Source organism: Puma concolor, chromosome B3 (assembly GCF_028749965.1).
Source record: "Puma concolor isolate L17-30 chromosome B3, mPumCon1.1.hap2, whole genome shotgun sequence".
Classification (NCBI taxonomy): domain Eukaryota; kingdom Metazoa; phylum Chordata; class Mammalia; order Carnivora; family Felidae; genus Puma; species Puma concolor.
Genome location: NC_141672.1, coordinates 108,541,049 through 108,568,639, shown reverse-complemented (window position 1 = coordinate 108,568,639; position 27,591 = coordinate 108,541,049). Strand labels below are relative to the sequence as shown.

At 40.3% G+C, this 27,591-nt stretch overlaps 1 protein-coding gene across 1 annotated transcript in view; it reads right to left on the bottom strand.

Annotated features, from left to right (window-relative positions):
• Positions 1–27,591, bottom strand: part of ZNF609 (zinc finger protein 609) — a 212,236-nt gene extending 184,645 nt beyond the window's left edge. Inside the window, exons 1-2 of the mRNA XM_086710928.1 lie at positions 27,478–27,591; positions 453–1,326 (exon numbers count right to left, since the gene is read on the bottom strand). Coding sequence (XP_086567054.1) covers positions 453–1,199 — 747 coding nt within the window. The 5' untranslated portion in view covers positions 1,200–1,326; positions 27,478–27,591. The remainder of the gene's footprint in view (positions 1–452; positions 1,327–27,477) is intronic.

Below are 27,591 nucleotides of genomic sequence, written 5' to 3'. Positions count from 1 at the left end.
CCAGAAACCCAGCAGCACCATCTATCCCATTAAGAACAGCTCTCCACTGAAAGCCTATCATCCGCTTAGTAAGTTCATCAATAATTCTAAAGATGAAATACCAGTCAAGATGAGAAAACCACATACAGGCTGATGCTGGTCTCCAGCAACAAGTGTCTGAGGGTGATGGGACTAGGACAAGGTGGGAGTTTCTCCACTTGACTTAGAAGTCATACCAAGTAGTTGCCCCCAGCAATAGATATTCTCCAAAATGCCCAGGCCCGCTGTTAATGAATCTGTAGAGAATCCCCTAATTTGGAACAAAACCACATTATCATTACCAGCTGCTCTGACCTTGTAATTGGTCATTACCCACAAACTAATGAGCCTCCCACAGAGTGCACAAAGCATTTGGTGGTTAGTCCAGGGCAGTTCTGACTGGCAGTAGGCAGCCAGATCTGGCCACCTCTTACCTTTTCAGACTTGACTTTCTTTAGCGGGCGACACTCATTCTCCCCTTCCTCTGGCTCCGGTTTAGCTCCCAAAGGATTGAGCGCTGCCCCAGGCTCAATAGCTATACTCCCAAGTGGCTCCACAGCTCCTGTATCCACCCCTGCACTTCCATCATACTGACCACCCCGTCCTCCCAAGGGAACTGGCTGGAGGACCCCAGGATCCTTTTCTGAACAAGTCCCCACTCCTTCGCTTCTCTCCTTCTTGCTCTTAGATGAGCTGTTCTCCTTCTCCTTTTTGGAGCCGGCTACACTGCGGGATGCCTTAGCCGCCTTCTCTGAGCCCTTGGGAGCAATAGCAGCAACCAGGCTTCCTGCATTGGCACCATCTCCTGAGCGTCCCTGCACCTCTTTCTTGCTAGCTGCCCCCTCACTTGGAGTGAACAGGGAAGTCCCTGGAGTGGGCTTGCTAGTGTCTTTGCCACTCTTATTCCTTTTGGATTTTGATTTGCCTTCCTTCCCTTGAGGACCTGGCACTGGGGTCACAAACTTGATGTTGTCTGGCAGTGTGGCCACAGCATTGGGAGCCGGTATCCCCACCTCCTTTGAGCCTGACATTTCCAGTTTCTGCTGGTCCTTTTCCAGATCGGCGTCCAGGTCAATGATGAGATTCCCTACTCCAATGTCCCATTCATCCCCACTGTCGTATGTCTCAACCGGGTTTGCATCCACTCCTTTCCCTCCGGAGGCTCCACTGCTCAAGGACATCTTAGAGTCAACGTCCCACCTCAAGATTCAAGGCTCTTCCTTGCCCCCAGCTTTCCTATTTTCAGCTTCAGCTATGTTCTCAGACCTGCCACATTGGTCAGTACATGCCCAGTGGACAACATCATTGCTGGAAAAAGAAAATTTAAAGAGCTGTTAAAGGAAACAATACAGGCAAGGAGACAGCCTGAAATAAACTCCCACACAAAACAGACTGTTCCTAGGGGGCTATCACATCACAATGGACAAGACAAACAGGTTCAATTGTATTTCTAACCAAGTCACATTGGACCAGGGGAAAAGTTAATTCCCGCTCCATCTCCCTAGGGGAGAGTACAATATTTCCAATTGCCCAGAGATTCCGTGTTAAGTCTTAACTAGGAAACCTCTAGAGTTAGTTTCCCATTCCCCAGAGACTTCTTTCTACCACCACTGCCAGCTGGCAATCCTCCCTCAATCAATACAGGCCCTGGCACATAACAGATTCAAACTCTAGCACAACTTTACTCACACCCCCTTGGTCTTTGCTTCTTCTTGAATTATCAGAGACTCAACATGGACTTGCAAAGGCTGAATAAGCCCTCTATTAACAGGACCTGTCCTTACTAAACATAATATGGATTCCTTGTCATTTGACGTTTGGGGGGAAAACGTCTTATTATGATTAGGAGTGAAAGAAAAAAGCAAGCAGAACTAGGAAAAATACATTAGGATAGAAGACAAATATTGCAACTAGAGGAGACAATCCTCAGAGAGATGACTCAATCAACCCGCTTAATTTCAGTTAAATAAGCCTTACTGAACTCAAAATAGCATAATTCAGTGTGGCCTTTCCCACTTTTCACTAAAATGTCTATGAAGACACACACGAAAAAATTTTACCCTGACTCAACACTACTAAAACCCCTAACAGCAGAACGTGAAGTAACTCTTCACATTTTTATATAAGACTGGTGGCACTGTATTGATAAATACCAAAGGCTTACCACATGAAACAGGGATTGGCTAAAAAAAAAGGCGGGGAGGGTAGAGAAGTCAATTTATAACTCTCCAATCTCCTGACTCATGAGACCTGGAAAGTGTACCAGCTAGAAAATCTAGAAGCCAACAGATACCATCCAGGTATTACTATGACAAAGAGTAAGAGTTCTGTTCTTGAAGGCAAAGCAAAATCCAACGGATAGCTTTCTACATCCATTTACAGAAGAAAGCTCCTAAGATGACAAAGAGCAAACCAGTGGTGGCACAATGAATCCTACAATGTGGATTTACAACAGGTAAATGCTACAGACATGACAGAGAGACAAGACAAATTGTACTTTTTAACCTACTCTCTCAAGACAGTACCAAAGAACCAGGGTGCAGTTACAAGAGAAGACGTCATCCCAGGAAAGCAGAGCTGTACCAAGTAAATGCCTCCTAGCAACTCGGGTTGAAAAGAGAAAGGTATGCACATTAATCTGTCATTTAGCTGTAGATCTGAGAAGAAAATACATCCTTTACCCAAGTAGAGAGAGAGTTTAGTACCAACAGGAACAACCATTGCTGGCATCAAGTCTACACAGATCTTACTTCATAACAGGAAGAGCAAAATGAGGGTGGGAGTGGGAGGTGGGGTGGAGGAAGGCATGATGTAGGAACTATGAAAACATGACACCCACAAGGTAAAGGAAACATAATCCCTGAAGAGTAAGAAAAATGGTACCTCTGAAAACGTCTAGAATTCTAAATTTTTGTTAAAATGTTTGGAATTCTCAATACTATCTAAGAAATCTTGGCCTACAGTAAATACTAGTGTAGCACATCTTTGTTCATTCATTCAAAAAACTTGTATTTATTACCTTCTCTGTGCTAGTCTCTAAACTAGGTACTGGGGATACAACAGTGAATAAGTGAATAAGGCAGTGGAACATGGTACTGAAAATAATTCTATTATGAGGGGCAGCAAGGATTTCTAGAAAAGGGAATGCCAACTGAATCTGCACTATAGTGGATTATTAAAGCATAGTTCTTTCCAGCATCATAATTTATTACCTCTGCAATCTTTGCAATTGTGGCTAGGCTTAGAGCATAACACATTCACATTTACTTATGGCTTACCCACTTTCCTCCAGAGCTCTACTATCATCAGTCTGTAATTCAGCCATTAAAACAACCCCATGTTTGTTTAACCCTGGAAAAACAAAACTTTCAGAAGACTTTCCTTTAAAAAAAACACAAAACACAACCTTCTTCTAGAAAACAGGACTGTGATGAAAGAGAGACTCTAGGTAAAAGAATATAAAGTACATAAAAATGATAGTGCTCAGAGAGCTTGACAGTTCTCACTTTACTATACTGGCTGAGCTATCATATGGAGCAAGATAAATGAAGTATGTCAGTAAGGAAGAGATAGCATTAAGAAGAAAACAGGCAGAAATAAAAGGATATGAACTTAGACAAAAGGATATGACATTTTTTTAAAAAGATGCAAAAAACAAAAAATGAACTTCCTATTAAAATTCATACAGAAATCAAAAAAGCACAGACCTGAAACTGGGAAATGATTCAGTAAACTACAAGAAAACCTGAGATATTTTTCTAGAACACAAAGGAAAAGGCAGCAAAAAGAAAATGAGAAAAATTGAGAGAGATATACCATTTAATAACACTGAAAAGAAAACTGAGGAGATTAGAACTGGGAGGAAAACCACCCATCAAGACATAATAAATGAATAGTGTTTTGAGCTGAAAAAGATCCTGCATGCAGACTGAAAAGGTTTACTACTTTCTCAGCAAAATCAATTTAAAAAGCCAAACTTGCACCCATTCTGGCCAAATTCTCCCAATTATAAAGGACAAAAATTGGGCCAAATTCAGACTGCTCTGCAATATTAAACGTTATAAAAGAATGAAAAAAATCTACAGAATTTTGAAGAAAAAAGGTTGTTGGTCAAGTCTTACATGGAGTCAAGGTGTTTGTCATGTATAAATGTAATAGATTTTCAGTCATGTAAGAACACATGTACATGTATATCTATCTTGTTAAAAAAAAAAAAAACTATCTAAAGCCCTAAAGTCAGTTCAGTAACATAAATGTGAATAATTCTTGGAAACACAAATACCAATTAAATTTTGTAATCTGAAGAGTAAACTTGATATTAAAGATACTAAAAATTATTCCTGAGAAATATGAGGTAAAATCAATGCCTATAATAACGCAGAACCTAAAGTTCAGCCTTAACACTAGTAAGGGAAGACACTTCTTCAAATTCCTCTTGCCCCAATTCCATATGTCCTGGCAAACTGTTTTGTTTTTTCTAGTAAGCAAGATATATTGCAATTTTTTTTTAATGTGCTTCTTCTCAAAAAAGAGCTGGAGATGAAAATTTGAACATCTGGTGGCCTGTGCTCATTTCCAGGTTCTATATCTTAAGTGATATTCATTAAATAGAAGGGTGTCCAGAAGAGTATAATGAAAGACCAAGAAACCATTTTTTGTAAGAGCAAAGTCTTATAAATTGGTATTCCTTAGTCTGGAAAGGAGAAAACGAGCGAGACAAGTTGGTAAGCTTCAAACTTACGATGGTTGCAATGCAGAAGAAAGAAATTTATCCTCTGATGCTGACAGTAGAAACAGGACCAGTGAGTAGAAGTTACAGAATGACATGTTTAGCTGAGGAAGAAATTCAATAACCTGAGATTTCCAACACTGGCCCACAATGCCATAATGAAGCCCTATCTTTATCTCTGAAAGTACTGAGCAGAAAAAGCTTAATCCTCTGTCAACGAAATTACATAAAGAATTCCTCTATGTGTAGTAGAAAGTAGTCTGGACATGCCTAGAGCCTTTTTCAAATCTACAGTTCTATTAATATATCTATCAAAAAGTGCTTTCCCTACTACAAAATTACCCAGAATTTCTGAATAAAGAGGATGCAAACAAAACATATCCTAAGGACTGATTTTAGTAGTTTTAATGTTGTTTGGAGAGCCACTGTCCTATTTTTGAGAGTGTTGAGTTTTCATAAGTACTACTTTTACTCAGGTGACTTTTCAGAAAATCCAGTTTTCCAAACCCAGCAGGCTTCACAGTAACTTTGGTGGTACCTTTCCAAAGATACACTGTAAAATTGCCAAGGATTCTTTAATCAGCCTGGCTGCAACAGCCAAACCACTTCCCATCTGCTCCCTACAGCATCCCTGGCTTTAGACTGCTAATAATCAATTCTCTGACAGGTCACTGCAGAGATGTTTAACCCCAGGAGGCAGGGCAACTAACATGCTTGCTGGAAATGAAAAGCACTGACCTCTTGCTTCCATGGCAGTTAAAGTGAAGAATCAGGAGAACCAATACCTTACAGAGACCACAAGGCACTTTGAACTTGCAAGAGCTTCTGCACATATTTTCCTCTCTCTCTTCTCCTTCTGCCTAATTGTACTCCACTTCCTTATTTAGGACCACAGTTCACCAGACTCTGGAACTACTTGACAGTACCATTTATTCTTTGTTCCTGCACCTGTTCCTGCCAACAACTCCTCTCTGTGCGAACATAGCTAAGGGACCAAGATAGGCCAGGACAATCACTCCCCATATCCTGTACCTATAACAACAGAAATTCAAATCCCACTTTCCTCTCTGGAATCCAATTCCTCTCTCAGACTCCCAGCCCACAGACTGGTTTGTAATCACATATTTCGGGTCATTAATTACTTTTTATTTATTTATTTTTCAGAGAGACAGAGAGAGAGACAAGGGGAGGAAGACAGGGAATCTAAAGCGGGCTCTGTGCTGTCAGTGCAAAGCCTGATGTGGGGCTCAAACCCATGAACAGTGAGATCATGACCTGAGCTGAAGCTGGACGCTCAACCGACTGAGCCATCCAGGCGCCACTGTTAGTTACTTTTGAAATACACATGCCACGGATCACACCACTCTCCTACCTCAGGAATGAACAAGGCCTCTCTTCAAGATGGCTAAGAATGAAAAAGAGTCTTCATGTGAGGTCTGTGTCCCTGCCCAGAGGACATAAGCAGCAAGTGACCCTAATGATGTCCAAACATAATAAGGACAATACTTCTCTTTCCACCCACAGAGAGCTCTGTATCCACCCTAGAGGACTATATGAAGACAGCATCTCTTTAACTGCCAACTACCCACAGATAATCTGGTTTAAGTAGCAAATCGTCCAATGATGTTCCACTGTAAATTTATCTGTCCTCTCCTCTTCTTATGGGTTTTAGATCAATCTTCTTATAGTCTTCGGCCTAAGTGACAGTTGTATATGAGTATATATAATCTGCTTGGGACCACAGAGGTCATACACATTTAAATGTGAGGGTGACCTGACTAGGTAGTTCCCTCCAAAAGCTGTCAGGACAAAGGGAAAACAAAAACAAAAACAAAACGCTACATTCAATTTTACGAAGATAGCATGATGTAGAAAAAAGAGCTCTGAATTTAGAATCAAGATATGATTTCTGGGTCACCTGGCTCAGTCACTAGAGCATGAAACTCTTGATCTCCAGGTTGTGAGTTCAAGCCCCAGGTTGGGGGTAGAGATTACTAAAAAATAAATAAACTTAAAAAAAAGAGAGATGTGATTTCTAGACTCAAATTTCCAATGATCCTAGCCAAGTTGCTTCATTAAATAATAATTTTTTTTCATTTATAAAATGGAGGAAGTATCCATCATGGTTCTAAGCATATTATGAGCATACAAATTTGAAAAATATAAGACAACTCATATTTAAAAAAAAAACTCAAAAGTATAAAATGACCCACATACTCTTTTTTGTTTAGAAGAATTTTTCACAAGTTTATTTTGAGAGAGAGAAAGAGAGAGTGAGCACATACACACACACAGGGAAGGGACAGAGAGAGAAGGAGAGAGAATCCCAAGCAGGCTCCACACTGTCAGTGCAGAGCCTGACACGGGGCTCAAACCCACGAACTGCAAGATCATGAACTAAGCCAAAATCAAGAGTCGGATGCTCAAATGACTAAGCCACCCAGGTGCTCCCACCCACATATTCTTATATGGTTCTAGGAATTTAAAGAGGACTGTTTTACAATTATACCTTGTACAGAGTATCAGGTATTTTTACAAATTAAGTTGCAGGTAGCACTGATCTCAATCTAAGTTCTGTGAAAGAAAATGGCAATCCTTTTTTCTTCCATGAACTCAGCAGTCCCAACTTTTTTTAGGATACTCCTACCTTCAGGTGTAGTTCAAAACTCTACACTATAGTGACAGACAGACTCACTCTATCTTCCTTAAAAAATCCCTCAAGGCCTGGGGCACCTGGGTGGCTCAGTCGGTTGAGCATTTGACTTCAGCTCAGGTCATGATCTCACGGTTCGTGGGTTCAAGCCCCGCATGGGGCTCTGTGCTGAACACTTGCTCAGAGCCTCGAGCCTGCTTCAGATTCTGTGTCTTGTTCTCTCTGTCCACCCCCACCCCGCCCCTCGACCCCTGGTTCATGCTCTGTCTCACTTTGTCTCTCAAAAATCAGTAAATGTAAAATTAAAAAAAAATTTTTTTAATCCCTCAGGGCCAAGGTACCCATCTTAAAGCTCAGTTTTAACATCCGGGCTATCTCTTTTACCACCTGTTCCAATCCACTGGGTTGTTGACCCCACTGATAGGACAGGACTTCAAATCTAGATTGTGTGAGATTCATGGGTTTGATGCCCCAGGGAAGGGTCAATAAGCCAATGGGATACAAAAATGCTGCTAGAAGAAAACCATATTATACCATCTTCCCTGAATTCCACACGCTACCCTGAAATCACTTTGGGCTTAGCCAGCCTCAGATGAGGCTGATACAACATGTAAACCATCCTCAGTGACTCTGAGCTTACCCAGCTGGAAGAAGAGGCATCTCCCTCTCCACCTGCTACACTTCATAGGCACTCACTAATCAACTGAATTTCCACCTAGGGCTCTAACGAGAAACAATCAACTTTCCTTTGGGTCTCTCCCTTAATTTATTACATTAATTACTGTAACAAAGGAACTGTGTCATCTCCTCAAGTACCGTAGCTCTCAGCTTATATCTCCAATGGGGGATCAGATAAAGAACAGACTAACAGTGCCAATTTGAGAAGATGGATCCAATTCAACAGGGCTCATCTGACCATGTGTCACCTAAGGACAGAAGAGTAAAAGGTATAGCATCTCAGTCCCTGAGTGTTTTTATGCTGCATCTCATGAATGGTTTTATGGTCCTCACAGGCTGCTATTCTCAGGCAAAGATTATGAGGCTTGACCTGTTTCATCTCACATAAGCAAATGACACTTCCACCAAGACACAGCTATTCAACAGGGCTCAAGCTTAGAGCCTTGGTGTTTGTTGATACTGCTCTGTGCTAGCATACATCTCATAATAGGCTAAACTGTATACTGAACATGTAAATAATTCCATCACAACACTACAGGGATTCATTTAGTGGAACCAGTCCACAGAGAAAACCCTTACCAAGTGCTATGTGTAAGTAGACCAAGAAGCAAAGACCATTTAAAAAATAAAGCCCGACCATTCCCCTAATAATTGGAGGACTATATAGCCCTTTATAATTTAGTTCTAATCGCCAGAAATAAACTTTCTGTGCTAAAGAGAAAGAGGTCAAATTCTCAGGGGAAAAAGTGAATCGTGGAGATAGCTAGGAATCAGATCTAAGAAATCAGCCCTCCACACAGAACTGCTGTGTGAAAACTTTTTTGTATCCCAATCATCTCATCTCTAAAATAGGTCATAATATGGGATGAGTTCATAGGCATGAGGGAAAGGAAATAACCCCAGTATTTTTCAGGAAATACAAGGAATTACCTTCACTTCTTATAGACCTCACCTCCCTTCCTAAATCTTACACAAGAACTACTATGCTATACTAACTCTAAAGAGCAAAGAAAACCTATCAAAAGGTAGCATCTACACTGTTAGCCATTGGCGGAGGGGGGGGGGGAGGAAGTGGTGGAATCCACATGCACACCCTCAAGGCTATCTAAGCCAGGTCTATTCTACTTCTCCAGCCCTATCTCATAGTCACACTCTGTCTTCTGTACCACTCTCACCTTAGTGCCTTATAGCTTTTACCTGAAAGGCACTCTCTGTGCACGTCCTACCTCCCAATGTGTGTGACGATTTAATAATTGTTTTATCTACTAGACTGCAAGCACCCCAAGGGCAGGGGCTGTCTCTTGCTCACCATTGTATCCTAACAGCATTTGGTTCACAGTTGACCCTCAATTAAATATTTTGGTCAATAAATGAGGGAATGAACACTGCTTCTTCCTCAACAGGTGAGGTCCCCAGGCTGCCATTTCTCCTCTATTCTTCCTTCAGTTTCATTAGTCACTAGTTATAAACTGTCTCAATTATCTGACAGTCTTCAAATGTACTTGTACAGAGTATGGATTCCTCTCTCTAGGATAAAGGATGCAGGTTCATTAAGAGTCCAGAGGGGTTATCAACAGTCAAACTATTCAAAGAGCCCAAGTGTCCATCAACTGATGAATAAAGATGTGGTATATACATACAATGGAATATTATTCACTCATCAAAAAGGATGAAATCTTGCTATTTTGTGATGTGGATGGAGCTAGAACGTATTATGCTAAGCAAAATAAGTCAATCAGAGAAAGACAAATACCATATGATTTCATTCATATGTGGAATTTAAGAACAAAATAGATGGGGTACCTGAGTTGCTTAGTCAGTTGAGCATCTGACTCTTGGTTTCAGCTCATGATCTCATGGTTCATGGGAATGAACCCCACATTGGGCTCTGAGCTGACAGCACACAGCCTACTTGGGATTCTCTCTCTCCCTCCTTCTCTCAAAATAAATAAAATTTTAGGGGCACATGGGTGGCTCATTAGGTTGAGTTCAACTCTTGATTTTGGCTCACGTTATGATCTCAACAGTGGGTGGGTTCAAGCCCTGCATCAGGCTCTGTACTGACAGTGTTCAGCCTGCTTGGGATTCTTCCTCTCCCCTCTCTCTCTGCCCCTACCCTGCTTGCTGTCTCTCTCTCAAATAAAAAAATAAACTTAAAAAATTTAAAAAAAAAAAAAACTTAACAAAACCCATGAACATACAGGCCGGTGCAAGGGAGGGTGGAGAACAGAGGGAAACAAACCACAAGAGACTCTTAATGATAGAGAACAAACTTGCTTGATGGAATAAGATAGGTAGGAGATGGGCTAGATGGGTGATGGGTACTAAGGAAGGCACTTGTGATGAGCACTGGGTGTTGTATATAAGTCATGAATCACTGAATTCTACTCCAGAACCAATTTTGCACTGTATGTTAACTAAAATTTAAATTAAAAAAGAGAGAGAGAGAGAGAGAGAAAGAGAGAGAGAGAGAGAGAAAGAGAGTCTAGGGGGATGGCTAGAAAACAAAAGTCTCCACATTTCTTAAAATACCTATGTGCTCCTGAGTATTCTCTTAACCTTCAAATAGTCTCATCCATACACAACACAGCTGCTTCCCAAAATAGGGCTGGTACACAGATCAGGTGTTCTGGACATAAACAACTCCTGAGAGTCCTCATTTATAAACTTAAATGTATGGTAAAATCTATCAGACTTAAACCACAAAGTTTTTACATTTTAAGCACTTATAAATCAAAGATGACAGAAGTCATGACAGATGACATGTCTGTGGGGGGGTGGTTAATGGCTGGGAAGAAGCATGAAGGAATCTTGTGGGGCTGGAAATGTTCTCTATCTTGAACTAGATGGTGGTTATATGGCTGTACAAATATGTAAAAACGGAGTTGTACACTTAAGATTAGTGTACTTGATGCACTTTATTACATGCACATTATATTTTTAAAAAAAAAAGTAAAATAGTAAATATCCATGAACAAGAGAGCTGCATTACTGGATCATGTTCTTGGTCCTAAAGCAGCATTTCATGCAATCATGGTAAAAAAGAATCATGGCAATGGGGTGCCTGAGTGGTTCAACTGGTTAAACGTCTGACTCTTGATTTCAGCTCAGGTCATCAGCTCTCGGTTGGTGGGATAAAGCCCTGCTCAGGCTAAGTGCTGACCACATGAAGACTGCTTGGGATTCTCTCTCTCTTTCTTTCTCTGCCCTTCCCTACTCCCTCTCTCTCTCAAAAATAAATAAATAAATATTAAAAAACAAAAGGAATCATGGTATCAATCTTCATAGGCTAGGACATTTAAGGGGAACAGTAAAGAAAAAAGAAAAAAGAAAAAGGAAAAGAAAGGAAGAAGCTAATTAAGCACTATCCTATGTTTCACTATGTCTCACTATTGTGAGATTTACAGATCTGGTAAAGAATCTGAAAAAAAATAGTGATACAAACCAAAATAAATACGGTAGTTAATGATACTGAGATCCTAGAAAAGACAAAAATTATACCAAAAAAACATAATAGTAGTATACTAAATGGCTCAATAGTAAACAATATGTACACAACACAATGAATAATGAATACTGATTTAACCAAAAATTGTGACCCAACTATACTAAGAGAATTTGAAGGAGAGAACAGTTGGAAAGTATATTATTATTTAGATACAGGAGTAAACCTAAGATAAAGACTAAAAAGTGTAAAGCTGTTGCCTGCTGGGAGTAAGACTTGGTGGTAGAAAGGTATAAAAAGTGGATTACTGATTTTCATTAAAAGACATAGTACTACTTGATTTTCAATATAGAGTTCATGGAAAGGCAAAAACAAAAAAGTATATTATTAATCTGATTAAAAAACACATCCTGAAATTTTATAAAAAGGATATACTCCCCTAAAATCCCTGGGTTCACTTAATAGGTTATCATAAATGTATTAATCCAATAATTTATCAAAAATCTTATGGTAGGGGAGCCTGGGTAGCCCAGTCGGTTAAGTGTCTGACTCTTGATTTCGGCTCAGGTCATGACGTCACAGTTCATGAGTTCTGTCTCCCCCACTCTCTCTGCCCCTCTTCTCCTCACAAGCTCTCTCTCAACATAAATAAATGAATGGATGAATATTTTTAAAAATCTTGTAGGAGACAGGAGGAGGGGCAGCAGAAGTGAGGCAGGTGTGGTTATAAAAGGGCAAAGTGAGGGACCTTTGTGTTGACGGAACTGTTTTGTATCTTGACTGTGGTAATAATAAAACTGCACAGAACTAAATATATACACTCATAAATGGGTACAAGTAAAAGTGAAGAAATTTGAAGTGGGTGGATTGTATCAATGTCAATACCTGGTTGTGATATTGTACTATATAGTTTTGCAAAATACGACCATTGGGGAAACTCGGTAAAAGGGTACGAGGGATCCCTCTGTATTATTCTTACAACTGAAGTAGACTCTACAATTATCTCAAAATAAAAAGTCTAATTAAGAAATCATTGAAACAAAAAAATCAAACACAAAAACTTCTTGACCCTGTTTTTATTTTTAATTTCTACTTTTAAGTATTTTATTTATTTACTGTTGATAAGAATACCCATAATTAAGCTAAATTTATTTCTGATTTGAAAGAGTGCTCTCTATCCAATACAGGATCTTAAGAACTGGTAAGTAAGTCTGTATGTTCTTCTCATCACTTGATAGGATTTGGTAATCTAGAAGTTTCTTTTGATATGTCTTGATTAAAGCTTTTACCACTTTTGGTCAACAGCTCTGGATATATTTCTTAGGGATAAGCAGAACAGACAGTTATCACAAACATAAACAAACCTTGGTTTTGCTGAGGGAAATTTATTTTTACTTTACTGAGTTCTGATTTTCTTCCTAAAGATGCCCACCATTTCCCTGGCAGCACACTGAGCTAGTTTTTCTAGGAACAGCTGACCAAGATTCCTAGTCTTCTTTGGGGCTACAAGTGCTAGCTTGAAGTTATTAACTCATGCTAAGAAAGTGGTCCAGACTTTCTACCTGTTCTTAAATGTAACACTTGTCTACATTAAAACTCATCTTCTATTTTTCATCCCCCCAACACACCCAAGATATTCCTGATGTTTATAATCTATACAATTTGGGAGCCCATCTGAAAGAGCTTAATGTCATGGGAAAATTTGAGTATGTCACTTATGTAAAACATTCATTAAAAGGTCAAATAAGATGAGTGTTACTGCTTCAACTCTTCTACCTAGAAGAACTCATCAGTATGGTCCCTGGATGTAATGTTATGAGGAACCAGCACAGTACAATGGAAAAAACAAAGCAAAACAAAACTAGGAAAGAGGCAGAAAAGCTCAATCCTACTCCTTACTCTCCCTTAGATGTGTAAACATCTCAGGCAAGTCACTGCACTTATTTGACCCTCAGTTGTTTCACCTGTAAAAAGCTGAGATAATCAATATACCATACAAAGTGTAATACTCTCAGTAGAAACTGGGACTGCCCCCTAACAGTAAACTCCTTGATATTCCATAGCAAGATGAATCTTTACTTGAAACAGAACCAAAAAAACAACAACAAAAAACAAAAGACTAAAAGTTGCCTCTTAATTAATAGTTGAAGTCAGGTTTGTGCCTACCTTACGAAAGCCCAGTTTTTAGAGCTTTTGAGGTTTAGAACTGCAGAGAAGGAACCATGGACCTATAAAAGTATTCACTGTCAGAAAGTCAGTTTGCTAATGCACAACAAAACATTTTCTCCCATTCCATAACTAAAGTTTTTAAATAGCCTTGGCCTAACTTTAAGTCTTTTCAAAGTAAACAACGTCCACTGGTAACAACTCTGTCCCCACACAACTGTTAATGATTTGTCATATGCGACTTATGTAAACTAACCTATTACCTTAGCCCCAATAAGTTATATGAATAGTACCAAGTCAACTCAATCTTTAATTTATATTTTATCAATTTCCCAATATAGTTTTTAGTCTCTCCACCTCCAAAGCCTTCTTATGGACAAAATTACATTTGAACAATCTACACCAGTCCCTTAGCGTAGTAACCATGACACTTATAAATTGAAGTAATATATTTGCACTAAGAGATTCATATTTTATCCTTGAATTCTTTCTAAAATCTTGGGTAGATGCACTTGATCTAATCAAGTATATTGATTTGGTCAAGAAAAGCCTAGGGAGCTGGAAAAAAATGTGTTGGAAATACTAAATAAATGTTCACATTTTCTTTATATTTTTCTATACTTTTCATGCTTTGAAAAAGATTAATTCATGTTCTAATCAGAAAAAAAAAAAGTTAAGCATCTATCATCATCTGACCTAGAAACTTTAATCTGCTTGGGTGGAGGAGAAAAATAGAGTGGAAATTCTCTAATGTTTTCATCCCTGAATGGATCCTTCACACCATAATCAAGTACTCTTACCACTTTTCTAGCAGCCTTTCCATTTTTAACATGTCCTCTTAAAAAAATAAACAAACAGGAAACTTACCATTAGCTGTGCAAAGAGGCTTACTGAATTCATCTTTTTTTTTTTCTTTTACCTAATTTCTAAGTGGCATTCACCCATTATCACTTTGTGGGATTCTTTGGCCTTGATTGAAAATGTTTCTTATTTCTTCTCTCCACAGCCTCTAAGACTATGCCAAATCACCATCTGTTTTGTATGGTCCTTTTGATCCCTAGCTTTCTTTTAACGTGGACTTCTAATATAATGATTTTTAAGCATTTAAGCTGCCAGTGGGTTATTTGCTTTCTAAAATCTTTCTTTCTGGGGCGCCTGGGTGGCTCAGTCAGTTAAGCATCCGACTCTTGATTTTAGCTCAGGTCACGATCTCATGGTTCAGGAGTTCCAGCCTCACATTGGGCTCTGCGCAGTGTCGGAGCCTGCTTGGGATTTTCTCTCTCCCTCTCTCTGTCCCTTCCCTGCCCACGCACTCTCTCTCAAAATAAACAAATAAACATTTAAAAATTTCAAAAAAAGAGAAAGCTTTAAGGGGCACCTGGGTGGCTCAGTTAAGTATCCAACTTCGGCTCAGGTCATGGTCTTGTGGTTTGTGAGTTGGAGCCCCGTGTCTGGCTCTATGCGGACAGCTCAGAACCTGGAACCCGCTTCAGAGGCTGTGTCTCCCCCTCTCCCTGCCCCTCCCCCACTTGTACTCTGTGTCTCTCTCTTTCAAAAATAAAAAATAAATTTTAAAAATAAATAAAATCTTTCTACTTTTCTTAATGTACATACTTGATCATAGCTCAATTTAACACTGAATCCCCATGTGATAGATTTTGTTCTCCTCTCCCTGAAGAATGCTGAGCTTAATCAATACATGATTACTATTTTTTGTTTGGTTGAGAATTAGATGAGCCAACTTAATTTCCTGGCCTGGTAAAATGAGTGCACACAGTCCATCACAGGAGTGGTGCTCGGTACGCAAGGGCTAGTACAGTTAATTCTTGAGGCTTCTCAGTTGGCTGGGAGGAAAAGAGCCAAGATATGATTACTGTTAAATAGTGTTGACCTACAGAAACCTTTACCAATTCTTGTTTGTTCCTCAAAGTAACACGCAGTTTCTTTCTTCGCTTTGTAGGTTCTAAAACTGCCAACTGAAGAAGTAGTTTCTCTACCTCAAAACCACATTTTGCATTTGCTCCCAATGAGGTATTTAATCAATCTATGTATAAATAAACTCCATTATTTTTATTATCTGGTCTAATTTTACAGCTTCTTTAATCTCCTTTAATAGTTTCAATTCAGTCATATTAAGAATATGACATTTTTATTTAAGCAAGGATTTCAATCCTTATAAAAACGTAATACCTTGCTGTCCCTATCATTGCCATCAAATGCAGAGCCTAGCAGCACATTTCAACGATTAGTCTCCTTCTATCAAGTACCTGAGATATGAATTAAATTATTGTATCATTATTTTTGCCTACCAAGAAAGAAGGACAAAAATTTATATAGGGATGACAGAAATGGCACTAATCGTGTTTAAGTCAGTAACACTTTTAAATAAATCTAATGCTTCAGATCACATATTCAGGTAAAACATATTACAGATCTGTGGCTGGAAGAAAATGTCACTCCACCATTGTGTCACCTACCCCAACTTGACCTTGTTAAAACTGAATTTCTTTCTTATAGAAAGGCTCAAGAGAAACAATATTGCCAAACACTGCCCTGCACTTCTTCCTCTGTCAGATAGTGTTATGGAAAGCATCTGAAATTCACACTGCCAGGATTTCTAACTCTGCTAGGATTGGAAGGGCCAACTAATACAAACCACAGAAACATTACTACTAAAAAAAAACAGTTTTCACCAGCAACCTAAGCTATGTTAAGGTATTTTTAACTAACAAAGCAATACAACTTGGTCAATTAAATGGAGATCCTTTCAACCACTAAAGAAAAAAAACAACATACACTTGAATTAACAACTGCCAGCCTTTAAGTTCACAGTATCAGTATTGTATTATTGTATTATTTAATACATGTAGTGAAAAATCTATGATTTCAAGTTTGATATACAGCAAATTCAGAGAAAAGCTATGTGAAATGTGCTTAGGAGTCCACCTAACATTAGAACCATCTGCCCAAAGGTAACAGATTCTTCTTAGCATGGCCCTGAGTTCATTAAGAACCTTTATTCTAAAATTATTTATCAAAGAGAGCACATTTTATGGCATAGCAAACAGGTCTCCATGTGCACTGCAACTGCACAAGCTTATGTATAAATAACTAAAAATAGCGTTCAGGTACCATGCACCTCAGCTATCTCAAATAGCAATATAGTATAACCAGCTGAGAGCTTGATGTCCACAAGCTGCGTTCTATATAACCCAAGGATAGAAATAAGACATTCCATTTCTTGTGTATTAGGTAGGAATTCTAGCTTCCAGCCAATTATCAAAGTGGCAGTCTGACCTAAGGCATTTCTGTTTCCTATCAGCTTTGTGTAAGCAAAGGAAAGACATAACAGGAAAAATAATAAAATAGAAGGGGTAAGAAAGGACAAGAAAGGGAATTATAAGAAAATTTACAATACACAAGTCAAACAAGAGAGCATCTTCATCCTCAGGCTAATGCATTACGTATTGAGACAGAACACAGTTAACAATGTGGTGAGAGGAAGTCAAAATACCACAAACCTGAAAATTCAATTTTTAAGCTGGGAGCAGAGTGCACGCTCCTTGAAAGCTTATTTTGCTGAGGCCTCACAAGAAAGGTCATGATATTGGGCTTTTTCCCTTGAGAAAGGAGATGACTCAGAGGCCTACCTCACCCAGTACTCTAGGCATCCAAGACCCAGTCAGCAGAAGGGTAAATCCCACCCCTCAGGGAAGTGGCTACAGGGCTCCAGTTCTACCCCTGGTGTCTTCCAGACATGACTGACTGCAATTTTCACCATGATTAACTTCCAGGAATGCCAGCCAGAGGAGCAGCCAGGAGAAAAGAACATAAAGAGTAGCTATTTCCCCCTCTATGTCAGCTGGACTCTTTGGAACAATTGCAGACACTGCCTCTCTCTTTCTGCGGGTCAGAACAGCATTCAACAACCTCAGTGAAGTGCCTAACAACCAGTAACACACCAGCACCACACTTCTCAAAGACCATCTTACTTAAAGCTATAGCACTCCCAACCTCTCTCACCTTACACTAGGAATCCAATAAATATTTATGGAATGAGAGAAATAAATAAGAAAAACTAAAAAAGACCTCCCAGAGGTCAACAACAGCCAGAGGGCCCAACAGTACCTATATTCCCTCTACCAGAACCAATCTGGTTCCCATGTCTGACCTACACTGCTTCCACCTGCATGTACTACTCCTTCCCCTCCCCAGTCTTCCATCATGTAGGATGTATGGAGCCACAGTATTGCTGCAGGAAGTAAAAGCAACAAATGCTTGTCCTTGAGTCTGAAGGATTTCTGAAAGCTTTCATAGTCTGCCTTGTTCCTAGGTTATTCAGTTTAGGATAAAATGCGTTGAATGAAAGTCACCTTAGCGTAAAAGGGGGCCTGAAAAAAAAAAAAAAACTACAAGAAGTTTCTGTTTTCAAAAATCAAATTCCAATTCAATTCAGCAAGCATTAATTAAGCATGAAGTTATATTCAAAGCATTGGGCTAGATAGAATCCATGAGGAACAGAGGAGACAGAGGTGTTTTAGGCAGCTAAAAAGGAGGGAGGAAAAAATATATTCACAAATAACTATAATTAAAGACAATGTGTGATAAAGTACTATAACAAAAATCCTAGCAAAGAGTTTGGGAGATACAGAGGAAGATGAAATCAATTCTGGAGATAATTGGGTGGGAAGAAAAGCATTAAGAAAGGCTTCAGGAAGGAGATGAAATTTTGGGGCAGGTTGAAGAAGGGTCTGATTTGGAGTTGAATGCTTTGGACCTGGGAAGGTCATTCCAACAGAAAAGAAAAGAAAAAAAGAAACAGGGTGTTGAGAATGAAAAACACAAAGTAAGCTGAAAGAATAGCTGTGAACAGAGTAAGAAATAAATGAAATAAGGGTGAGAAAGGCCAAGGTTCATCAGATTATAAAGGATGTGGAGTTCTGGCCTATGTAGGCAACAAGGAGCCATTAAAGGTTTTTCAGCAAGAAGTGAAATGATAAAGACTATATAGGGGCACCTGGGTGGCTCAATCGGTTGAGCGTCCGACTTCGACTCACGTCACAATCTGGCGGTCCGTCAGTTCGGGCCCCATGTCGGGCTCTGGGCTGATGGCTCGGAGGCTGGAGCCTGCTTCCGATTCTGTGTCTCCCTCTCTCTCTGCCCCTCCCCCGTTCATGCTCTGTCTCTCTCTGTCTCAAAAATAAATAAAAGTTAAAAAAAATTTTTTTTTTAATTTAAATAAATTAAAAAATTAAAAAAAAAGATTATATAAATCTACACTGGGGGGATGCCTGGCTGGCTCAGTTGGTAAAGCATGTGACTCTTGATCTCAGGGTTGTGAGCTGGAGCACCATGCTGGGTACAGTGTTTATTTAAAAATGAAATCTAAAAAAACAAACAAACCAAACAACTGGGACACCTGGCTGGCTCAGTTGGAGAAGCATGTGACTCTTGATTTTGGGGTTGTAAGTTGGAGCCCCACATTGGGTGCAGAGATTACTAAAAATATACATATTAAACTGAAAAAAAAAACCCAACTACACTGGGGTTCCTTATTATATACTCTTCTAGAACCAAAATCTTTCCATTCAGAGCACTTTAGTTCATAATCATACTTTTATCAGTTGATTGTTGGTCAGAGACCATGTCTGGCTTGACAGTTAAGTGAATAAATAAAAAATTATAATAATCTTGCAGCAGTCTGTACTACAGAATACAGGAAGAGGCAATAACCATGAGGTTACTGCAATAACATACAGATGAAGGCCTGAACTAGGTCGGGTGAAAAAGCAAAGCTAAATAAATGGCAAGATAGCTAGAATAATCCAAATTTAGTGAATGATTAGATGAGATAGCCAGGAAGAAAAAGAACTAAATAGGAGTTCAAAATTTTGTATCATGGCAACTGGAAGAAGTGTAATGCTTAGGAGAAAAAAGGGTAGGCAGAAATCAAAGACTGGAGGTACTTTTAAAAGCAGATGTCACATAGAAAAAGCTTTCCTTCTTCCTTATATACTTTTCAGATTTATATACTCTATAAGCTGCACAATTTCATTTCTCTTCCTATAGTTCCATTTCTGACATCACTCTTTAAGACTGCTCTAGGAGCATCAGTTCCAAAACAAAGATAAATGCTGAGTTTGACATCAACACTCAGAATTTATAACTGAAATTTACAAAGTACATTCTTAAACATCCACTTCTGCTCGCATAAATGAAAGTTCATCCCAACAAAACCCAGTCTCCTCCACCTAGGAGTGTTGCTACAAACATTGCTGATAACATGCCAAAAGCCCACTAGCTGTACTTTGTACACAGAATAGAACAAACACCACTGTCATCCCCTACAAAGACTGAACTACAGCCTAAGAAACTACAGGTACAAGTATGCAATGCAGTACCAATCATGCAATGTTGCCTAACTGCCAGGATCTGGATTTCATTCATGGTATAGTTTCATTTCCAAGGGTTGCATGGTGTATACTTTGGCCACTTTCCAATTCAATAACCTATGTGTCACCTGACACTTAAAAAACAAAACAAAACAAAACCCATCTACAAAAACCACTTATATTTCTAATATTAATCTTTCTAAAATCTCATATTCAAGTGGAGCACTTCCGAAAATAACCTTTACATTACCTAAAAATTAGTAACATGCTAAAGATGGCAGGTAACAAAGCAAAGCACTCCCAAGACTTTTTGTGAGTCCAAAACAAGTAACAGTTCCACCCACCAAATTTTTCTATTACAGACTGATGGATGTTTTAAGTGCAAATTTAAAAACAGTGAATGCTGGGGCGCCTGGGTGGCGCAGTCGGTTAAGCATCCGACTTCAACCAGGTCACGATCTCACGGTCCGTGAGTTCGAGCCCCGCGTCGGGCTCTGGGCTGATGGCTCAGAGCCTGGAGCCTGTTTCCGATTCTGTGTCTCCCTCTCTCTCTGCCCCTCGCCCGTTCATGCTCTGTCTCTCTCTGTCCCAAAAATAAATAAACGTTGAAAAAAAAAAAAAATTAAAAAAAAAAAAAAAAAACCAGTGAATGCTTCTTCCAATGTTCAAAGGTAGATTAAATATGTAATGTTGTTATATTAACAAAGAAAAAGAAAGAAAAGACTAAAAGACCACCATCTTCTTAACTCTCAATAGCTGCTATTGTCCCAAATCCATGAATTAACTAGGAAATGCTGATAAAAATCCTAACTTGGAGAATTAACTTGGTATGCAATTTTATTCCTTTACACTGCTTGAAAGCAAAGATTTCTTAATATTACTGTCAATTCCAAAGTTCCCACAATCACCTACCAGCTTTCAATCCCTCAGTCCCTCAGGGTATTTCAGAGATCTTCCTTGTTAGTCATAGTTCAACAAATGTCATTAATTTAGCATTTTTGGCATGAAAAATCAAATCATTTTATTTTCCAAACAAAACACAGTGCGTAACCATATTTAATCCCAAGAAGTTAATTCAAAGCAAGTTTTCTAGTGACTGGTCAAAAATGGAAAAGTACCCAACCCACCTCCACAATCAGTCTCATTTGGCTCAAACGAGCCAATCTGGCTCTTTGGCTTAAAGATTTCAGATATAAGAGATTTAAAAATCTTAGATTGCTGACTTAACGCATAAAATTACTTTCTTGATATCTAGGCAAATCCTATGAGGTGCAATTTCCTTCTCACAAGCTCAGGTTCTTTTTCTACAGCTTTCTGATTCCTACATCTATGGCTTGAGCAGACTAGAAAAAAATACATTTGACAAGCTGGTGAACCTGCAGAATTAAAGTATAAGACACTCTAAAAGAAGATGGCCTATTAAAAAACGCACACCATATGCTTTACAAACATATCAAAGAAGAGTGAGGGTCAAGCCCCAGGGAACTAAGGCTGTACTCATTAGCCTTTCTGTATACTGACTATATTTTTGACACAGTAAAAGAACTGCTCACTTATGTCAAGCAATTTGTCCTGTTCTTCCATCACAATCTTAGTACCATAAAATTCTACAGCTAAATGGAACCTTAAGAGATGATCTTGTTTAATTTACTCATTTCACAAATAAAGACCGTGAAAACAGTGGAGTGACTAGCACAAGGTCACACAGCTAGTCAGAAGCAAAATAGTGATGAGAACCGGGGTTGTATGACACCATACCCTAAGCTTTGAAAAGCTTTATTAGCAAAGAAAACGTAACACTCTTAAATCAGACAATAACTCCACTGTAACTATAACTAACCCACAAAAAATAAAATTCACCTACGTAAGGAGAAAAAGGGTTAGAACAGAAAGTACCCTGAATTAAACAGAAAGCAGCAGTTATTTGCTGATACAGTACAGGGGTTTCTTATTAAGGGCATACACAACCTTGCACATATTTTCTAAACCATTTTATTAATTACTACTTGCTAGCATGTATGTCCTGTGCTTCTGTTTAATGTACCTCCTTAAGACAACGCCACATGGTCCTAGTGGCAACGGTTTGAAAAATGAGAACTTCTGGTACAGATAACTGGTGGCACGAAAGGAACCCATAAGTGTGGTACCAACAATCAAAAAGGACAGAAGTTGGAGGGGGTAGAGATATTGCTGGGAGCAAGTAATCCTGAAAACGGTATAAGAATAAAAATCCGAGAGAGCAAAGTCTGGCCATAATGACCAGAGAGCACAATAAAAAGAAGGCAGTTTCAGAGCCTGCCTGGCATCAGACAGCTCTCACCTGCAAAAGAAAGAAGGAAAAAATTCTCACAGAGACAAGAGAAAGATCGGAGGTTTGCTCCTGAGTGATGGACTAGATATGACCTAATAGGTATTTGCCATCTCTTATTTCTGGGACTCTGATCCAAGAACAAACAGCAAGAGGACCATGAAAAATCAGCCCTGTTGGATCTGGAGTTCTGCCTTGACAAGATATAAAGCTCATTCATAGATCTGACTGTGCTCATGAGACTGCAGTTCAACTCCTGCTGCTAGAGCAAGGGGAGGGGGAAGGAAGATAGAAAGGGGTGAGTGGGAAGGAGGTGGAAGATCTGGGTTGTGACTATAATAGCTACAGTAATTAGAGTGTTTCCAAGCTGCTGGAGAAGTCTTCAGAGCAGGGAACTAGGATGAGAGATGGGGGAAGGGAAAAAGCATGAGGAAGCAAACTACTGAAAATGCTAGGAAAGTATATGGTGGTTTATGAACAGTTTAAAACAAACAAACAACTGTGACGGCTTCATATAGGCAAATAGAGAAGTTTAAGTTCTTTCCCAGAAGAGAATACTATACAATAACTGTTAGGCTCCCACTTAAAGCTAGGTTACAAACTAGGTTTAAGCAGATGATTGCAAATGTCACTGTCTTTCAGTGGTCCACTGGCCCTGTCTCAGGGTCATAATGTTGCCTCCCTTTCCTCTAAATCAATCAATTGATCTATGTATCTAAATCTTTCTGGCAAATAGGTCATAGCCTTCACTCCACTTGGAAAAGGGATTTCTGAACTTAAAAAACAGTTAACATCACATATTTTCCTTCAATCAACTGTTAATTAATACCTGGTGAATTCAATGAGAGAGAGAAAGAAAAAGATGGAGATTCAGTATGAGTACACAGCCTGTTGACCTAACACAGAAAATGACTGGAAGGCATTAAAGAGTCAGAACATAAATACCCGAGTTACTACTTGCTTATACATTTTAGGTTGTATGGCACTGCCTACTAGAGTGGCATGAAGATGTGAAAGAAAAATATTAATGGAAGATGATGATAATAACCTAGAAGAAAAACCAGGGAATATGCAAAAAGCCTAAAAATAGAAAGTCCTCTTCCAAGTTAGAGGAAATGCTATACTTGTTTTTAAGATAAATATGTAGCTGAGGTATTTCCTTAACGTGATTTGGCCCTGGGTGATTTGATCCTAACAAGTGATGTTAATCTCAATGCCAGAGAAAAGAATTATAAAGGTACTGGGAAAAACTAAAATGGAACAGGACAACTGAAGAGATGCAAACTTCATGTGGAGATTTACATTCACAAAATAAAAACACATGCAAATTTCTTGAGTGAGGCATGTCAGGTGGACCCACACAAAGTCAATTATATCCTTTGCATAAAACCTACTGGGTATCCTCCCAGTGGACTAAATCTTTTTCACCACACTGAAAGCAAAGAATTTTCTCCTTCCCATTTCCCTCTAATAAACAAGCACTAGAAAACTGAATTACCACTATTTCCTTCCCATTCATAGGGCGTAAAGCCAGAAATCACAGAAATACAATAGGGCCGGCTAGGACCATGTCTAAGGCATGCTATTCAGTAATCTAAAAAGAAACACAGAGAAAGAAGAATCTCTTCTCTTTTCCATTATCATCTCACTAACAAACCTGTATCAGGCATTAAGAAATGTGAAACAAAGAGCAATTTCACACATACGAACTGAACCTAAACCACGGAAGACCCAGTATTTTCTTGTCACTGTGGCATGTGATTCTTTAACCACCTGCTCAATAATCCCTCTTCAGCTGCACAGCTGCTGCCAATTCCACAAGCCCAGCTAGGCAGGTGCTTCAGTGAATTACCTGTTCCCTAGTGAAAAGAGTCCTTCACTGACACTTAGTGGGCCCAGAACCTGCCAATCAGCATCACCGATCTTCATTTTTGTCTGCCACAGCCAACTTTTATGAGAGATATCACGAAGGCATATTTAGCACACTATGTGATTTTGTATTTGGTGGGGTTTTATTCTTGTTGTTGTCCTTTGTTTTATAAGGAAACGGATTTTTCAAAATCAAGCAGAAGTGAGAACTCAGCTGCTGAAAAGAAAACTTGCCACACAACATAAGGCTGCCTCATCTCAGAGTGGCCCCATCTGTCTGGCAGTATTCCCACCCATGACTAGTTTTCCACAAGGGAAATAACAATTGCTCAGCTACCTTTGTAGCAGAAGAAAGTGGCAGTGGAAAGTGCTATGGTACCTGGCAGTAATGAGAGGGAGAACTTCTGGAGCTCACACATCATCCCTGTACTTCTTAAGTCTCCACGGCTAAGCCCAGGCAGTAGCGTTCCGAGTCAAATAAATAAGGAGTGGCACTTCTACTCGACAGAGCAATCACTAAACCCCTCAACAAATTATCCTGTTCCAGTCGTTTAGTTGCTATATGCTAATTGCAACATAATTACTACCAGGAGCCAAAATTATGCTCCTATGTCCTCACACAAAATAAGCACTAATCTGCCCAGCCATCTAGATCTCTCACAAGAAAAACATTTTCTACGAAGAAAACCAAAGTGCTCTCTGCAAGATGGTCACAACCAGAAGACTCATAAAGACCCCTTGTGCCAAGGGCCCAACTCTGAAACCACTACATCTAATCAGGGCAAATTTAACATGAGGCTTCGGCCTTCACTGTCACCTGACAGGATTCAAAATGAAGGTCCACAACCCACGAGCAAAATGCTTGGGACTCTGTTTAGCTGAGACTTCAGATGCTGAGGACAGATTGTTGGAAATTGCCTAAAGACAGACAACACCTCTAGCTAAGACTTTAATAAGAGTTTTGACATCAAGAACATGTTCCCTCCCAACAAAGCCCAACACCTAAGTGGCAAGTCATCATTTTCAGAAACTCACTGAAATAAAGGAATGAGGGAGACAACACAGTCACACTCAACACCTCAGAAAGACCTCTCCCAAAACCAAAGGCTAAAATTCCTATTCAAGAATACCTACAGGATATAGGTGGCTATTGTGTACACAGTGCATTGTGTATAACTGCCCTCTCACAACGAATCTGCTTTCCAATCTCTTCTTAAAGAAAAGTTTTCTTTAATATTCTAAAAGGAAACCTCCTTTCTAATCCCAAATGATTTCTTACCCAACTAATAGTACCTAAATACTACCTGGGCATTTCTAGGAGATATTTACAAGGCTGGGGTTTCTTCTGGCTCATTCTCATCCTTCTCTCATTAATTACCCCCAAGACCTCAAACGATTTTTATGTTCATCACTTTGACCAATTTCTCCCTAATGCAAAGGCAGATATGGCCTTTCTGCATAATGAGCACGTCACCTCTTTTCATCAGAATTAAAATAAAGATTAAAAGGAAAGTTTTGTTTCCACAGCCCCTGCCCAAATAGGCAAATTCTGTGGCTTTTGTGTTGTGCAATTATTACTGACCAGGAAGTCACCATTAAACAGGTACTTGGTCCTTGACTTCCTGTCTTAACCTTGCAAAGGTTTTTAGTGGTGTTCCTAAACAAACAAAAATCATTGAGTGTCCCATCTCTATAAAAAGAATTAAATATGATGGTTCAAACAAGAGTGAAAACCTCCACTTGGAGTCTTCTTCCTTAAAGGTCTGACACAAACATGGGGATTAAGTCTCCCAGACACTATTCCTTCACAACTTAGTACAGGCTAGCCAAAGAGGCAGGCACAACATGGCTGGCATCCCCTATTCTTCTGAAAAATGTGTGCCAATGAGCTCTGCATTGTTCCTCACTCAAAAAGAAGAGCCTTTCTGTCTGGCCTCCTCCAATGGCAAGCCCCAGTCTGGAAAAGGAAGAAAATGGCACTGAGAAGCCTGGGAGATGGAGCATATCCAAAGCTCTCAGACAAGACTTGAACCTATGACCTTCACTGTGTACACAATAGGCGGGTGAGAGGGACCGGTTTATCTCTGCAGCAGCAGTTCTCAGCCCTGGGGTAGCACTCCCGATAAAATGACACAGACTATTGTGTGTGGCAGCAGAACAGTCATCTCCTCACAACAGCCTAAACCAGCACTCCCTCCCCCAAGACAAAGCAGCAGGGGTGAAATTAACTCAAGGCTGCAGAGCAAAGCCTAGTACAGAAAAGAGAGGCTTGTGGGGGATTGGGGACTCTCCTCAACCCCTGGGGCTCTGGACACATGGCTGGAAACAGACAGGCTTTCTCCCCCATCTTTCCCACTCTCATTTAGGTAGGAAGCGGTTTCTTAGAGAATTTAATCATCTGTGATTTGTTCAGAAATATTCCCCCTGAAGGGCTCTGATCTCTCCACCCTGTGTGAGCCTAATTCCTAGAAGCTGAAATGACTGTTTGCTGCTGCCTGTTTCACAAACACACATTAATTGGTCAGATGTGTCTCCTCCTCCTCAACCCCGGAGGGAGGAAGAAGAATCTGAGCAAAGCAGAGATGATCCAACCGTAATTACACATAAAGGGAAAAGAGGGCAGCATGGGTTTTTCCAAACAGGACAGGGTCACAAATCCTCCCGGGGGTACATGGAGAGCAGTTAAGGGCCAGGCCCAGGGATCCCTCCATCTTGAAGAAAAGGACAGGAGTAAATGTGACCTGAGACTGGAAGGAGCACACACCCACAACCTACTTACTGCACACTCCCAGCCACCTTGCTCCCCCCCTCTCAGGGCCGCGCACACGTCTAGCTTCCAACCCTTCGCCCTGAACCCCCCTAACTCTGACTAGCCCCAGCCGCCCTGCGCCCCCTCGAGATACCCAGACTCGCCTCTGAAACTCTCTGGCCTGTCCCCACAACCTGGTCAGACCCTAATCCCCTCTTGGGCACCCCTACCCTCAGGCTGAACCGACCCGGCCACGCTTTGAACTTCACCCCGCGCCCCTCGACGCCCCCTCCCCCACCCACGCAACGACCCCCCCCCCAACACACCTTCCCCTCGCTCCGCCCCAGCCCCCCAACCCCCACTTCCTCCGTCAGGCGCCGCTGCCCCCGGCCCCCTCAGCCCCGGCCCCCCTCAGCGCCGCGGCCTCTCTCCTCCCCCAGCCCCGGCTCCACACAAAGCTCCGGACTCACCGCGCGGCCGGTCCCGGGAGCCGCCACCTCCGCCCGCCCGGGGCCCCGGGCCGTAGAGCCGCCGCAGCTACGGGGCCCAGGCCGCCATCCGTTCCCGCGGCCCCTCCCCCCCAC